The 17,043-nt window shown below is 44.4% G+C and overlaps 2 protein-coding genes across 3 annotated transcripts in view; one reads left to right on the top strand and one right to left on the bottom strand.

Annotated features, from left to right (window-relative positions):
- LOC118792197 (coiled-coil domain-containing protein 85C-A-like) overlaps positions 1 to 2,780 on the top strand; it is a 45,839-nt gene extending 43,059 nt beyond the window's left edge. For both annotated transcript variants that reach the window (XM_036549964.1, XM_036549963.1), the window contains exons 4-6: positions 392 to 484; positions 1,311 to 1,409; positions 1,784 to 2,780. In XM_036549964.1, coding sequence (XP_036405857.1) covers positions 392 to 484; positions 1,311 to 1,409; positions 1,784 to 1,873 — 282 coding nt within the window. In that variant the 3' untranslated portion in view covers positions 1,874 to 2,780. The remainder of the gene's footprint in view (positions 1 to 391; positions 485 to 1,310; positions 1,410 to 1,783) is intronic.
- A 1,799-nt stretch (positions 2,781 to 4,579) lies between these two features.
- On the bottom strand, positions 4,580 to 12,160 carry LOC118792487 (cyclin-K-like). The gene is made up of 11 exons (XM_036550344.1): positions 12,051 to 12,160; positions 10,484 to 10,742; positions 10,136 to 10,217; positions 9,864 to 9,995; positions 9,203 to 9,308; positions 8,873 to 8,930; positions 8,539 to 8,708; positions 7,555 to 7,748; positions 6,619 to 6,655; positions 6,384 to 6,455; positions 4,580 to 5,720 (listed from the first exon to the last, which is right to left on the bottom strand). The coding sequence occupies exons 2-11, from the start codon at positions 10,678 to 10,680 to the stop codon at positions 5,071 to 5,073; spliced, it is 1,698 nt and encodes a 565-aa protein (XP_036406237.1). The 5' UTR covers positions 10,681 to 10,742; positions 12,051 to 12,160; the 3' UTR covers positions 4,580 to 5,070.
- Between the last annotated feature and the right edge of the window lie 4,883 nt (positions 12,161 to 17,043).

The raw sequence follows: 17,043 nt of genomic DNA, 5'->3' as shown, positions 1-17,043 counted from the left end.
GCAGGGGGAGGCTGATGCAGAGCCTGAGAGGGCTGCTTCCTGGATACAGGTTGCTCTGGCAGACTGCGTCTGGGCCATGTCACGGACTTTTACCTTATTCCCAGTTTGGCTTCAGGAACAAACAAGAGTTAGAGATTGGACTATCAGTTCAGATCGTGGATGCGCCCCAGAGATTTTTCTCCCCTGTAATCTTTCATATTTCATTTGAGATTTGACAGCGGTGTTGTACAGTGTGCTACTGTAATAACATAGCTGTGTGTTGCTGTATCACACAGTAGTGTATTACTATATTACGCTGTGTTGTTGCTGTGGTAGCTTGTTAGCATCATACGTAGAGAAGTGTCCCAATTGCCAGAGCAAAGTGTGACCATTGCTTTTTGTCTGTCCACAGGGGTCCGCCCGAATCCCGACGAGTGACTCATCCCCCACGGCAGGGTACCTCCCCCCAGTGCAGAAGCCAGAGGCGGTGGTCCACGCCATGAAGGTACTTTTGGACCCTCCCCCACAATTCACACAGTTCGCTCAAAGCTTTGTTTTTGAAGAATTTTCTATTTCAACACTTTCTGTTCTGTATTTGCATATATATACCCCCCCCCATAATACAAGCTTAACTAGAGAAAGCTGACCTTTGACCTTGACGTTAAACCTTTGGAGGCTGAGGTCTTTGTCCAGCGGGAGTTAGATGCTCTTTCGAGAATACTTGAACTTTTGAACATGTTGATGTGAATCAGGATTTGGGTTTGTGTAAATTTCTGTTTGATTGCAGGCTTATGTAGCTCCATGTATGTATTTATGGCTGATGTTTCAAGAACAGCGATGTTTGTAATGGACGCTTTATGTAAGACCAGCCATTTTGTTTATTACCAAATGTCTCATTATTTGGATAGAAGTAAATAAGACCTATTGATTTTCTCATAAGTCTTTTTATTGAATTTAATGTTCACATTTATACTGTGGATATATCTGCCTTGTGTGTAAACAAATTGATATAACCCATTCTAACAGAATGAAATGAAATGTCTCTTTCATATGAATTATTGCTTGCTATTCTCAGCATACATGTAGTGCCACCATGTGGCACTTCAGGGAATTACATTTACAGATTTCACACGTACACCGTGTTGCGTAAACTTTTGAGATAAAACTGAGTTAGTATAAGTCACGAAGAGTCATAACCCCTGCAACTCCAGAGACACAAGGCTTTTGTTTAAGGATAGAACGAACCCTTATACAGTTGATTTATAAGAACAGATCTAATTAAAGCCCCTGTGAAACCTGCTTATGTTCCTCGTGTGATTTATTTTGTGTAGGTCCTTGAAGTTCACGAAAACCTGGACAAGCAGATTCCTGATGACTATGAAGAGGACCTCAGTGAGAAGGAGAAGGCCATCGTTAGGGAGATGTGTAATGTGAGTCTCTACCCCCCTCTCTCTGTCATACGCAACAGGTGTGCCTCGCTAGGGAAGTACCAGAGGCTCTCAGTGTTCACAGTTTATAAAACATTCATGCTCTATGTTTATGGCTTCACTCGCTGATTCTGGAATAGAGTGCTGCTCCAAAACTCACCCTCTCTCACATCTATTTTTTACATATACTATGGATTTATTACATAATTACGTAAATGTGCATATAAATTAAGTGCATTATTGCATTGTTTTTTGTCGTGAAAATGCCCTTTGTGCATAAGCCTTTATTATTAGTACGTTACAGTATGTACAGGGATCTGTAGTGAATGTCCCCTGTGTGTTTCCTAATCGCTGTGCGTGTGCATGTGTGTGTGCAGGTGGTGTGGCGCAAGCTGGGAGATGCAGCAGGCTCCAAGCCGTCCATCCGGCAGCACCTCTCTGGGAACCAGTTCAAAGGGCCCCTGTAGGACCCGGCCCTCCGGGGGTGTCCGGGGGAAACCCGCAAGAACCGCGCGAACCTCAACAACACGGGCGACTTCAACCAAAACCAACACCTGTCCTGCCCCACTCGCCGGTCCCCCTAACGCCCCCCTCACGGAACGGGGTGGCAGCTTCATCCCCAGAGCTCCCTCACTGGACTGTAACCGACCAACCACATCCTTTCGTTTTTGTTTTGAACTTACCAAGTATTTGCGACTGGCAGCTAGTTTTCACTCTTTGCCACGCCCTGTGTTGAATTTGGGTACATACCAGTGCTGAAAAGTATTTTTGGACTTACACCTTTTTTGTTTGTGTTGAACAGTTTCTAATTAGCAGTACATGTTGTGGTTTGTACAGTCTTTGCGCCAAAACCAGAACGTTCTCACAACGTTGTGAGAACGTCACCTGCGGGTTTGGAGTATGCTATTATGCGGGCCCGGTTTTACAGTCAGTTGTGTTTGTGTCTTCCAGGGTAAAAGTAAAGCTAAATGGCTTCAGGTTGATTTGTGAAACCTACTGTTAATAGTACCCTCTGCCTCAGAAAGACGTGTATTATAAATGTAGAGATCGCTTCCGAGCGTTGTAGCATATAGCTGAAAGCTGAAAACTGAAGTGGCAATACCGGTTAAGTTCCAAACTGTAGCACTGCTCTTTTTTTTTTGTCACTGTATGTTTTCTGTTTTAGATCGGCCATATTATGTGTCACACCAATTATGTTTGGTATTTTTATGTTTGTACAGCATGTCGCTTGACCGTATGCAGGGTTTTGGATGACAGAGGTTCCGATTTTATTTTCTAAAGATAAAAAAAATTATCGTCTTGTATGGAAAAATGTGCAAAAAAGTGAAGGCCATGTCGTTTATGACAAAATAAGGACTCTTGACCAGAGGTTTTTTTAATTATTGCAAAAAAAAAGTCATGTTTTTTTTTTTTTCTGATGATGATTGACAGGTGCCAATCATCTGCATGTTCTGTGTTAACGGCCTCAAACTCTGGGTATTCTAGGTCAAAGACGGCCAAAGACACTTGCTGCATCTTTTTCTCCTGGGAGCTGCCCTCCATAATTTGGAGCGATAGTGCTGGCCCATTCAAGCTCTCTGGGATGCCATTGGCTAAATGGTGTTGTTCTAAACTTGTTTTGCCTCTTGAGAATTTAGTTGTGCCAAACCATGTTTTAAGGTTAACAAATTTCAGATTTTTTTAAGACAAAACGACACCTGGAAATCATTTTGGGGAGGGAGTGCCGAATTAGAAATTGTGGATTCAGCAAGTGGCTTTCGGAAGCGACACCTTGTGTGTATTTAGGTTGACTTTTCTGTGTTGGGACATCCAAACAAAATAAGCAGAGATCATTAAAGAAAAAATGTTTTTTTATTTTCCACAGTGAAAACATTATCCCCTGATGCTGGCTAAAACTATATGCTGTTTATTACTGAGAGGGCAGTTTTCAGGTATAATGTGGCACATATTGGAACAATTATATACATCACAAAGAAGGCCAGCTATTTTTTTACTCATGTGGGTTTTGAGAAAGTCTAATAACGGAAAAAAGTGACCTTCCTTATAATGGATAACAAACATTACCATTGATCTTTCTTTCCATTAACAGATTTGGATAACAATTAAGTTCGAATATTTAAATGTGACTCTCTTGACCTATGCTGCTTCTTTTGTGGGTGAGGCTTTGATTATAAAACTGGGATTAAATGAAAAGTTTTGTATCATATGTACATGTGCTACGTGTTCAAATGGAATGCATAGAGTTTGCAGTGCTTTGTAAATAGACTCCCACCTCCTGTAGCAACTATAGCATGCCTATGTACCTTTTTCATAAGCTGTTTCTAGCTGAAAGCAGATTGATATTTTTAGCAAGTTTGGAAAAAGATGTAATGGGCCACTTTTAGATGATTTTGAAAATAAAAAGTGATTTACAGAGACAGAACTGTACTTATTTACTATATTTATTTATTAAGAGGTACTGATTTATATCCATGGTAAAACTGTCATGTACCTCCTGCTGGCAAGTGTGAGAATGAGCACAAATTCATTGTGCCAGTTTGGGTAGCTCTTTGAAGAAATCATAAACTGCACCAAGAGCCATACTATGACAATATATCAGAATTTTACAATTAGTGATTGTATGTATATGTGTGTGTATACATACATACATACATTTATACATAATTATTTAATGGACATGTCCTCACATTCTGCCAACAGACCACAACACACAGTTTACGAGCAGAAAAGGGTTTTATTATCCCAGGTCCTTTGTTTGCAGACACAAAGTGGTCTGGATTGAATAACTATACATTACACCTCTTAATGTCCCCCAAATGACCTGTTATAGGACAAACTACACTAGCTAAGGCACATAGGAGCCATGCAAAATTCATCTCTCATTTTCACTGTTTTCTGTTAACAAGACTGCCCTTTTCTGATTGTAAATTAGTTACATCTAAATGGTAACAATGGTTTTAGTCATGTGTGCTTTCTATTGCAACAGTTGAACCAGAAATACAAATAACCATGTGTCTTTTCTTCTGCAAACAGGCATAAGTATGGCTAAGAAAACTCTCAACGACTAGTTTAAAAAAAAAAAACAAAAAAATAAAAAGTCAAATTAAAATACACTTTACACTGTACAGAACTCACTTTTTTCACATTTCTCCAGAAATTGGAGCTGTGTGTGTTTCATGGACCAGCAGTGATCAACAACTTAAAGAGAGAACATGTATCAGCCAATCGGGCATCTCCACCTTTTCAATCAATTCCAAATCTGTTTTTTGAATGATGGGCCCTGACAAACATGACAACAGACATGGAGTCTAATGTGGAAAGATGGAACTGACATTTTTTTTGAGAACTGACAAATGTGTGGAATTAACAAACCCTCATCTGGTGAGGTGTTTCTCTAGAGACTGAGGCTTCATGTATCCCATGATGGGCAGAACTACCATGTGCTGTCATTCACTCACTTTGAACAGAAGGCTTTGCTCTCCCCAGCAAAGGGAGTGATGACCACACCCACTTTGGGGTTTGTGAAGCCTCACCCTCTCTCTGATACTCTAGCCTCGCTCCTGTCCCGCTTTCAGATCCAGAGAGGGTTTAGGGGTGAGGTCCTCTCTTGGAGGAGCGAATGCCAGCCCAGCTTTTCTCTCTCTGTCACTTTCTCACTGCGGTTTCATCTCATCCACCCTCCTCGGTTCAGGCCGCCCACAGGGGGCATGCCAGGCGGGGGGAGGGGTACCTGAGTCTGCCCCACGGGGGGGACAGGGGGACCAGGTGGGACAGGAGGACCAGGGGGGCCAGGGGGGCCGGGAGGACCTGGGGGCCCAGGGGGTGGGTAGCTGGTGGGGGGCATGCCCATCCCAGGACCCATACGAGGCGGAGGGGGTGGGAAACTGTGGTTGTACCCTGGGGGCGGGTATGCGGGGGAGGGGGGCGGGAGGTTGGGCGGGGGGTAGGAGGAGGGGGGCGGGGCGCTGGGTGGATAGACGTGGGGATGGTACTGCAGGGGCGGGCCGTAAGAGGGGGGCATGGCGCTGTAGGAGGGGCCCTCGGTCTTCATCATGGACTGCAGGCTCTGGAAGCCCTCCCCGGACATGTATGAGCTAGAGGTGGACATTCCCCCCAGGGGGATGTAGCTGGACGGGGGCGGGGGCGGGGGCCGGTGGGGGAGGGGCGGGGCCTGGTGGACGGGGGCCGTATGGGGCGGAGGGGGCACCGGACCTTTGGGCACCTCTGCGGAGTCGCCCCCTGATACTGCTGCTGCTGCTGGCGGTGGTTCTACCTCTGCAGGCGGGGCAGGCGTGGTGGGTGGGGGCTTGCGGTCTGCATGCAGGAGGAGGAAACACCCTTAAACACACTGCCATCCATGCAAAAACACACACACACACACACAAAACAACAAAGTCGCACACGTGCACTCGCACACACACACACACACAAACACACGCACAATGACACGCACGCACTGTACACACACATGCACGGGTACGCATACCCACAGACAAACACTCCATGTCCCCACAGACAGACAAACAAGGCTGAAAGCAAAGCCCTTCACTAGATCGGTTTGTATTAGAATGCTTTTAAGGAGCTTATGTGATTATCACATTGATCGTAGAGGTCAGGTGAAGCTGTCCAGGGGAAGACCATTGAGTACACAGTAGTGTAGCCAGCAGCGGTTACGTTTGGCTCTGAACACTACTTCCCTCTCACCAGGTTAAAGGGGGTCCAAAACCGACAAGCCTGATTGTCTGCAAATCCACTACAAAGATGTTGTACATGAATATAAGGTGTACATTCTAAACTGAACAAAATAGCAGGTTAGCTATTTAGCGACCTTGAAATGACAAAGCTCCCAGAATGTGTCTCCATGAACATGTTAACCAGCATGCTAGTCTGCTCGCTGTAATCACTGCACATCGTAGTAGCTACCCTCGCTAGTTCCTTTACTAGGATACAGTAAACTGTTCAGTAGGGGGCGCTCACCAGGCGGGGGCTGTGCTGTGGGCAGTGGAGGCATTGGTGTCTCCAGACGAGGGATTTTGGCACCCACTTGTTCTGGAAGAGAAGGAAAGAAAACCATCCTTTGGTCAGAGAGCAAAACGCCAAGGAAGGGGGAGTACAAATGGTTTCTATTATTATCCCACTTAGTTGGAGTGACTAGATCACATGTTCTACCTTTGGTAACTACAGTGAAATGTTAACCAAAAGCATTCTCTACCTGGCGGTTTTGGCTCCTCTTTTGGGGATGCAGCCGGCTGCAAAAACAAATAAAACAAGTCAAAATATGGCAACCCGCATTCAGTGGTGAATACGACATGTCAAAGCAGAACTTGGCAGCCCAATTTCTGTCACTTTCTGTGTCTGTCAACTACAGAAACTTCACCAATTACCTCCAACATAACTGCATAGCCAGCCACAGTGGCACTTTGCACATACCTGTGGCACTTTCAGAGGCAAGAAACGTCCTAGGAATAAGTTACCCAGAATGCAACCCAATGGTCCTGTCACCCGGTGTGCACTTGAATCAATTCATTGATACAACTGATTCATCCATTTGAGTTGTTAGGATACCGTAAAACTATATGTATTACCACAAATATTATAAAAATCTCAACGGTATTAATCAAGTTGATTTAAATGCAACAAACCATGCGCTCTTTCACCTTCCAGAAACAAAGCCAGACTATGCAGCTTTAACTTGTCTTTTCCAAAAAACACTTTTGTATGATAATACGGTTTATGTAAAATTGGTGATCTCATAACCTGTGACAACATAAGTCTGGACAGCTGAGTATATTTTGAGCTGAGCTGAACCATTGCTGGTTTTCAGGCTTCCTCCTCTTTGTCATATCATTTACATTTACATTTATTCATTTGGCAGACGCTGTTATCCAAAGCGACTTACATAGGTTACAGTTCTTTACAATGTTATCCATTTATACAGCTGGATATTTACTGAGGCAACTGTGGGTTAAGTACCCAAGGGTACAGCAACAGTGTCCCAGCAGGGATTGAACCGGCAACCTTTCGGTTACGAGTCCTGCTCCTTAACCACTGTGCTACACTGCCGCCCTATCTCATATCTCTATATCAGCCTCCCTCATGCTGTAATGTGTGTTGTATGCCATTCCCCCACCAGATGACTCAAACTCACAGGTGGCCGTTTGAGCTGCCGGGGGGAGCTGGCCTGGGGGGAGGTCTTCTTGGGTGGGGGTGGGGCCGGAGGGTTTGGGGACTGCTGCGGGGGCTGGGCCGAGGGCGGGGCCTTCTCCTTCTCCTGCAGCGGGGGCTGCTGGGGGATTGGCTGCTTGCCCTGCGAGTACAGGTCCAGGATCTGATGGCAGATGTCTGCAGCAGACAGCCGAAAAAGAGGAGGCAAGACATGGATGTTACATAAATTAACAACTAGCAAAGCTCGGTGGCTCCAATGTGACCACATGCACAGGGCTTTACTGGATTACTGTACAGGCATGATGCATACTGCGGTCTTCACACAACATCACTGGGTATTCTTTTAGAGCATAACGGCTTACTGATGGAATGAAACAATTCAGTTCTTACACTATGCACAAACCTGTACACAAACAAAATACCTGTCCAAATTTAACCTCCCTATCGGTCTTTAAAAATTAAACAACAATTACATAACAATAATAATCAAATAACAAACAATTTTTCTGTGAGGAGCTCAAATGCCATGACTACACGTCTACCTTGTTTCCACTGTCACATATCCAAGTTTATACCACAGCACATGGCCATGCTAAACGTGCCATTTACATATACAACCAACCTACATTTACAACCAAAGCTTTGGAAAATAGAATTACTGATCTTCCAAAGTTACAGACCCAATGACGCAGGGGCTCGCTGCTAGCAAGTGACTGAGCTATTGTTTTAGATAGCTAGTTAGCCGGCAAGTGGTTGGCACTGGTTGCTAGGTATTTACCAGGGTAAAAGGATGGAAAGGAGCAGACACCTCAAATCCTTCTGCAGCTGGGTAATGTGAGGAAATACAGGACTGTCCTCTAGACCGATATATCTACTGGGGCTGTCAACCTACAGGTTAGTGTATCTGCTGGAAACAACCCAGTGGAAACTTATAGGTGCGGCACGCAGGAAAATGCTGTATACGCACCTTCCAGTAGCTCCACGGGGACGTCCTGGACGAACTGCTCCCACCAGCGGCGGGACGACTGCTTGGAGGTCCACTCCTGGATGTCGAACTTGCACAGGCGGCCCGCCAGGTACATGACAGCCACAGCGATGATCTCGGGCTCCCACTGCAGGGACAGCATGGTGCACAGGCTGCGGCCGGACACAGGGGACAGGTCAGAGCGGGACGGTGACACCGCGCGTGCAGGCAGCCAGTGCATTACAAACACAGGTGAGAGAGAACAGGTGATACAGTACACACACGCATACACACACACTAACCAAACAAGCGAGATAAGAAAATATATAAATCGCACCTGTCATTTACAAAGGTCCATGCCATCTGAACCAGTTTCTGGACTTTATTTTTGTCACCTGAAAGAGACAATACCCCGTTATCAAACAACCTGTAATAAAACATCAAATCCTTGATTAGTAACTGTAACCAGCTGAATTCTTGAAAAGTCTAACTAACTGAATACTTGAATAATAACTAACCAACTAATTCCTAAACAGTAACTGTGACTGAATTCTTGAATACTGACTATGACTAACTGAATCCTTGAATTGTAACTAACTTTGACAAACTGAAATCTTGAGAAGTAACCGTAACTATAACTAAGTGAATACATGAATAGTTACTGTACCCTTCAGCTGTTTGGCATAGCGCAGCAGAAACTGGTACGGATGCTCCACCTGAAGGTCGAATTTGATCGTCTGCAACAGAATCCTCTCCAGCACCATCACTTCCTCCTGTTGAGGATCAAGTGAAGTAAATTAAGATTCCAGTACCAAGCGCAACTTCTGATGTTCAACTGTGCTGTCAACAACAGGCTGACATCCTTTCATAAAGAAGAGTCTGAGATCAATTCCAAAGGAACCTAAAGGTCAGAGGTCATCTGAGACACAAGCACGGCGCGGAAGAGCACTGCATCGAAAACACGCCGAGGGAAAGGGAGACGGGCTGGGTGTTCTTAGAGACTAACGACAAAAACGAAACAGACGAATCCTAACAGATAACTGCAATGAAAATGAAAGACAGAAATTAAAGAAGAGAGAAAGGGATAGATTTGACTTTATCTAACCTGCTTCATTCAACAAAGAGCTAAAAAAATTATTCATATATTTATGCATTTAAAAGTAAGAAAAAAACAATGGAAGCGGTCAACCACCACTGCTCCAGGGGGATCTGACAGTAACTGTGAACGCAGGAGCTGGGATCATTTAATGTGGTGGTGGTGGTGATCCCTGAAAGCGCTGAGAGTCATTCGCAACTGACTGTGCGTCGCTTCACGGAGAGCTGCTCACCTTGGGGTCGTCCCCAAACTGGGCGAACTGGACGTCGTTCAGCAGGCTGCGGGCCGTTTTGATGATGTCCTTGCACTTCTTCGGGGTCTCCTCCACCTTCCCCGCCAGGAAGAGACAGCACGCCCCCGTCACCTGCAGAGAGACCACGCAGGGTCAGTCCAATCGCAGGAGCCCGTCGACTGCAGCTGCCAGCCGTTGCGCGTCAATGCAGTGATGTCCACAGCACCTCTTTTGTTTCCCTTTTCATACGGCTTACGGCACTCAATACTCACATATCTGGGAAACTGCTTGAAAGAATGGAACATGTAGAAGCGGTGAAAGTAAATGATTCCGGTTGCCAGGGTGTCATAGTGCCTGGAGACTGAGTTAAGGAGAAACACCTGCACATAACAGCAAGGTAATCAGAGTGAGCACAACTCATTTCCTGCAAATGAACTGAAACAGGCGTTGGGTTGTTATTATGTAGCATCCACTCCACAGACATGCCTATCACAGAGCAACTTTCACGGCTGATGTTTTTGCTTCTTCCACATTTATACAGCTGAATATTTACTGATGCAATAAGCCACACCCCCACTGCATGGTACACTGATAACATGAGACTGGACAGGAAAGGATACAGCCCCAGGCGCGTGCCCACATCGAATATGAACCTGGCCCCCTCTCTCCTGTACCGCGCCTCCGTGGCAGGGTCGAGCCCTTCTGACTGGGACGGCGTGTGCGCCAGGTCCTTCTTGTCCCAGTACCAGCAGGGCTTGATGTGGTCCAGGGCTGCGGTGGGATTGTGGGGGGTTGAGTTCTCCTTGTTCTCCTTCATCTGTTGAAGGCTGGCAGCACTGCGTGACGGACAGACCGTCAGGACTACACTTTCCAGAAGCCCTGAAACACGCAGTTAGGAAAGCTGCTGAGGGTGAGGTAGCTGGCGGCACAGGCGGCACCGAAATAAACAGTACAGTGAGCACTATGTGTCTAAGAAGTGACATTTACCCCCTGTTCTGCAAAATCTGGTCCTAGCAAAACAGCAAATGAGCACAGCTTATCTCAAGGGGGTGAGGCCTTACAGGATCTAGTTCCTGAAGTGGTGCTGCGCTGCCAGGTAACCAACCCTAGTAAGCTACTGTGGCCAACGTATAGCTGGGTGGTTCTGAGTAACCTTGCAGTTAGCAGGCCAGACATTATCCCCATTTTCAACATATTAAGAGATGCCACTTAAGTTATGTATAATGTGTAAGGTATATAAGATGCCACACACAGTTCTTTTGGAAAGTTCAATCCTTAGACCCAATTTGAGACAACCTCCTATTCTATATCGCCCACTGACTGGTCAGGGTTTTTGGCAGGTGCCACAAAGACCCACAAACCCTTACATTGTCTGGATGCATCAATCAAATCCCTTCCGTCCACTACCAGCATAGGTCATAAAAAAAGATCCCTTTTTCAAGTTTAGTTCAATTAAATTCAAATGCTCACTTTTAATCTGTCATGCAGAGAAACTGCATACATTTCTCAAATACTCTGGAAACTCTGTTGAAGATGGGACTAGGTTACTCGAATATAAAAATTAATTCAGATCAGGAATCAAAGGATCGTAAAATCTTAGTTTCAGATTTAGCAGACGACTTATTCTGGTCACATTTCTGGTGTCAGTTTAAATAACCTTTTAGCGGTCGAGCGCCCCAACTGGTACACAAAGCACATGGATAATGTAACGTTATTGACGATAAAGAGACAGGTACATTTCTCTTAATTTCACAACTGTTCAGCACCGAATCAGCCCCGAGCAGTCCGAGGCGTATTTTTACAGAAGCATATCACTGCATTAGATGACGAGCGATTGATCTACAGACAGCAAATGTAGCCTGTTAGCAAGATAGCTAACGCCTACCGCTACCATGTGTCAAGTAAGATAACTAATCAGCGATTTCATACGATTTAGTATGATTCACGACCCGCCATGAATAAATAGCTCACTGCACACTGAATGAAACCTGGACGGGACTAAAATGCTTGCTAGGGGGACGTAGCCAGCTAGCGAGCAACCGTTAAGCCAGCTATTTGCGCCTTGACTATGTAGCTCGAACTCAATCATAGCTAAACGAAAGAAAGGGTACTTGGAATAGGATACTGTTTAGCCAGCTAACGAACGCACATTTTATGACTAAGAAGCCGAAAAGAAAACATGCCTACCTGTATCACGTGGATCTCGCCAAACCACAACAAAAAATAAGTATTTACAAAACCCTGCGATTTAATTCAGCACAACTTCCAATCGCACCACAGGCGCCGCCATTATTAGGACGAGCTACGTCATCACGCCTAGATTTTTTTTTTTGGTCCTCTTGGTTGTTCGCGAGCATGAACAGCAGGTGGCGCCCTTCTGCATAGTAAACGGATGCGTCATCCGATTGGTCGCTATTTTATATCAGCCCATGTGGTGGATTGACACTCGTGTACATATATCCACTGAAATTTAAAGGTGCTGATTCACCTATTCCCTCAGAATATCCAACACATTCTTAAGCACGAAAACAACCCAGCATTCAGCCGACGTTGCGCAGATCCAGAGGTGTAGGTCGCAACAAACGTTGAGTAACAGTACAGCAGTAAGAAAGAATATGGAATATTTGAATGTTTTGATTAGAAACGTTATCACCCAGCCAACATGCAGTTGTCATTTCAGTAGACCAACAAGCTTGACGAAGTCAAACACACTAATTAGTTGTTAATAGTTTGCATAAGAATCTGCATAAGAGCATCTGTTAAATCAATCAAGCAATCACTATCATAAATAATAATAACGATTTTTGGTAGTACCTTTAAAAATTATTTAAAAAAATAAATAAACGCTTAGGATTGTTTGGGTTGATTGCCTTTTGCACCATAAATTAATCGATGCATCGTTCTTTTTTCAGCCCTGGACGCAAAGTTTGAAAATTGCTCTCACTTGCTAACTCTACCTTGTGCTCGCACCCCAAAAACAGTGTTGTGTGAAGCATTAGCACACACTGTCCACGAGAGGGAGGCATTTAGCCGCTCCTGATTGCAAAGACTTTTTACATGCTGAACACTGTTGATAATACATTGACTAAAAGCAAACATCACGTCAGACCTGAGGGGTTGCCTGATATATCTAATAACACCCCCGTTTATCATCCTTTGATTTGGAGAGGTTGTTATTCCCAGTTTGGACACACATGCATGTTGATGTCTGGATACCTCTTCTGCTGTCTGTGCCACACAGAATGGAATGGTGGTTGAGGCCTGGAACCAAGCGGCTGTGGAGCAAACATCTACTGTGCTATGGGTGAAGCGACTTTTCCACAGAAGCTCCCGTGGTGAAATTCAGCTGCAGTAAATAGGTTACCGAAAGCCTGCACAGATGAGTTATGTGATGTAGTACTGTGCTATTCAGTATGTTACTATACTGTAATATTCTGGTATAGTTTTCTGACTGCGAATGATGGGTCGTGTCCATAGTTATCCCAGTCAGTCTGATGCTTTTATATCCCTCCCATTGCAATGCAGAGGCTACGCTCTGAAACGAGTCCCTTCCTTTCATGGGAGGCCAATTACCTTTGCACAGATTCAGTCCTTGTGTGAGATGGTCCAACCATGGCCCCAGACACGTGTCTTTTTTATTTTGTACTTTGTCTGAACGAGTTGTGGGACATGAGGGAAGTCTGACAAATCCTTGCTGTGATGACACAGCTGGGTTCGAACCCATGCCGTAGGGGTCAGCCTGCACTTGGAACGAGCCACTTAACAGCCACATAATGAACATCCTGAATGGGCCACCTTCCTTTGAGGTGTCAGGGCCAAACCCAGCAGTCCTTTTGCCACAGTTGCCATGGGATCACTAGGCCCACTCTGATCGCTCTGTGTTCTAAGTCTTGCTGTGTCTGTATCTGTGTTGCCTTCTGGTCAGCACATATCTTTTTATTTGTCTGTTTCCAAGAGTTCCCCGAGAGGCTGGAAAGATTAAAGGAAACCTGTTTTCATACAGGATTGTAGCATTACATTATACTAGATGTATTTCAGCAGACGAGGTGGTTGCAGTAATACCTCACTGCTGGATTTCACATTAGTGTTGTATGCAGGGACTGAAGTCATAGGTGAATTTTATTTCCAGTCTGGAAGGTATACTTTGTTTAACCTGCACTACTCCTCCACTATCATAGTTCTAAGCAATGAGACAGCAGATGAAGTAAATTGAAGCCATTTTTGATGAATGGTAGTAAATCAGATGAAAGCAAAAAAAGGCATTCTTTTAAAGTGCTTTTTTTTAAAACCTGCCCGTTGGTGACGGTGCTCTTGGTTGTGTAGCCTTAGTCATACAATATTATCCTTGATGACCTTGTGTCGCATTGATAGTTGTTTAAATTGTTAGAACAATGTCCCTCTGTTTTTATAATGAAATACCATGCCCTCCAGTTATAAGACATATAAGAATTAGCTGCATATGCATATATGCATATGCTGCATATAGTGATCAAAAACACAGGATCAGAATCGTTCCTATACCAACGATGTTTGGGTAATCTGGTTGTAAGAACTGAGCAACCCACTTAATTACTCACAACATGCAATACAATACTCAGAGGAGCACAATTAATTAAAAAGCTATTAGCATATGAATTCAGCGTGTTTCTTATCTTGCGCTATTTACCAGAACACATCGAATGTGAAACATTGGGACAACGTCGTGCAGTGCAGCAAAGTGTCGAAGTGACTTGGCTATGGACATTTTTCACTCGATTAAGAGAAAAAAAAAAAAAAACAACGTTCACAAGTGTCAGTCGTACCCCTTCATTTGGAACACCTCCATTCATGAAAATCAAAGCGTCCTAGGACGGACTGCACTGCGTGATTTCAATACAACCGTTCGAGAGGAGTTTTGCGCCGTTTATGCCGCTTGCAGAAGACTCGCTCCGTGACTGTGATGAACATCTTGTGGCAGTCCCAGCAGCCGCGGTGAGGAAAACGACTCCCTGTGCCTTGGACTTTCACAAACATACGTGCGGAATGCGTTTGCGTCATAAAATTCACTGGAGCAAGGCTGTTTTCATAAACATTGCAAGAACTCGCCAGGTCTGCGAGCCTGTGATATAATATTCAGATTTCATGTTAATTTTGAAACGGCTTGATCCCCTCCGCACCAGAGCTTTTTAGAGCTCTGACTCAGAGCTTAATGTGGATGTAGTGTTGTTCTCTCTTCAAACTGTCCAATCCCATTCGCGGCGCTGTGATCATACAGGTCCCTGCAGGTTATATGCATGGCTGGTTTACAGCATGGAGATTAGTGCATGGTCACTGACTTGAGTGGATGTATACGCATGTGATGAACTGAGTGAATGAGTGTGTATCTAATGACCAGAGTAGATGTACAGTACCAGGCAAAAGTTCGGATACACCTGATTAAGACAATGGGAAACGAGCATTTAAACACATTTTGATCTAAAGATTTACTTGATATAAAGATTTGAAATGTTTGTTAGGCAAATATAAATGGTGAAGTTGACGCCTAAGTATGAATTTCTTTCCAAAATCAAATTTCAATTTGAAAAAAAAATATTTTTGGCTACTTTGGCTATAAAATATAAGATAGTTTTGATTTGTTTAACTTGGTCATTGCATAATTCCAGTTGTGTTATTTCATAGTGTTGATGTCTTTACTATTATTCTAAAATGTGGAAATAGTAAAAATAACGAAAAGCCCTTCTATGAGTAGATGTTTCCAAAGTTTTGACTGGCACTGTATGCGTATCTAATGAACTGAGTGCATATGTATGTAACTGATTAACTAATCAGAGTGCAGGAGGTGTCCAAAGAATTGAGAGGATTTCTGTGTGTATCTCATGAACTGACTGTATGTGTGTGTGTGTGTGTGTGTGTGTGTGTGTGTGTGTGTGTGTGCGTGTGTGTGGGTGTGTTTGTGTGTGTGTGTGACAGTGAATTTAATGACCAGAGCAGATGTGCGCCTTTATCTGCTTGTAATGAATGGAGTGAATGTGTGTACAGCAAAGCAGAGGTGCCCCCTAGTGGGTGACTCTACTGAGTAATTGGTCAGCTGCTTCCTGAGACTATGTGAATGACCTTCAACAGAGATGCCTGCTCTGCCAAAGAAAAGTGCCCAGACAGAGTGTTCTGACAAACCAGACCTTAAGTTAAAGTTTAGTTAAACCAAAGTTACAAACCCTACTTCTAGTTCTGGTTCCAAACTCCAGGCTCCCTTTTAAGATTGTACTTTATGGGCCTGAGTCAGCCCATGTTTTGTCCCAGCTAGGCGTATGAGGCTACAATAGGATGCGCTGGTGACAGACACCTAAAGGTGGTGTACAATACTGCAGGAAAAAAGAAATAGTCGTCCAGTGTATCTGTCAGTCATGAGCATTTAATTTGAGCTGCAGTTGCAAAAGCACTTTGTATAAAACATTTATAATTGTTTTCAGATGTCCATTTTAATGCTTTTTCCTTTAAATCTTTTCCATTTGACATTTATATGCCGCTCGAACATAAGGACGCAATTCAGGAGTCCACATTTAATGCAACATAAGCACCAGTGCTTTCTGCCACTGTACTCCTCTGTGTTTTGTGTAGATATGCATATGGGTGAGTCCTGGCACGGCCTGAGAATTACAAGCTTATGAACTCTGTCCCCTCCCTCTGGTCCGATATACAGTATCCCTGCATTCCTCAGCCCGCCGAAGCCCACCAGCCACATTGTAAATTTATACAGGAAACATTGTCTTGAATCATTTAATCCGGCATAATTAAATTTTGAGATCCTGCATCCATTATTCATTAACTCCAGGAGAAAAGCCCCAAATTGGCGAATGCATTATTACAATGGCCCTTGCCGTGGGGGAGGGGGGAGGGCCGCCGGGGGCCAGCACATGTCCGGTGCTGTTACGATTATACACGTTGCATCTGAAAGCAGCGGCAAGTTCTGGGGGGCCAGGCCCAGGACACTCCAACAGAAAGGAGTAATCCAGACCATGAATAATGCACCCTGCATTTATTAATATACAATGGCCCTGGAGGGAGAGGAAGTCCTATTGTGAGCCGTGTATTTACCAGCGTCACCTGGTGTCCCTTTTCCTATGGAAGAGTGTTTGTTTTTTGATTGAGGAAGTTTGAGAATTGGTTTCTGATACATATGCCCTGCACACATATGTTCGGC

This window comes from Megalops cyprinoides, chromosome 17, assembly GCF_013368585.1.
Source record: "Megalops cyprinoides isolate fMegCyp1 chromosome 17, fMegCyp1.pri, whole genome shotgun sequence".
In the NCBI taxonomy this organism is placed as follows: domain Eukaryota; kingdom Metazoa; phylum Chordata; class Actinopteri; order Elopiformes; family Megalopidae; genus Megalops; species Megalops cyprinoides.
The sequence above is the reverse complement of the archived record's forward strand: the minus strand, read 5'-3'. Positions and strand labels throughout refer to the sequence as shown.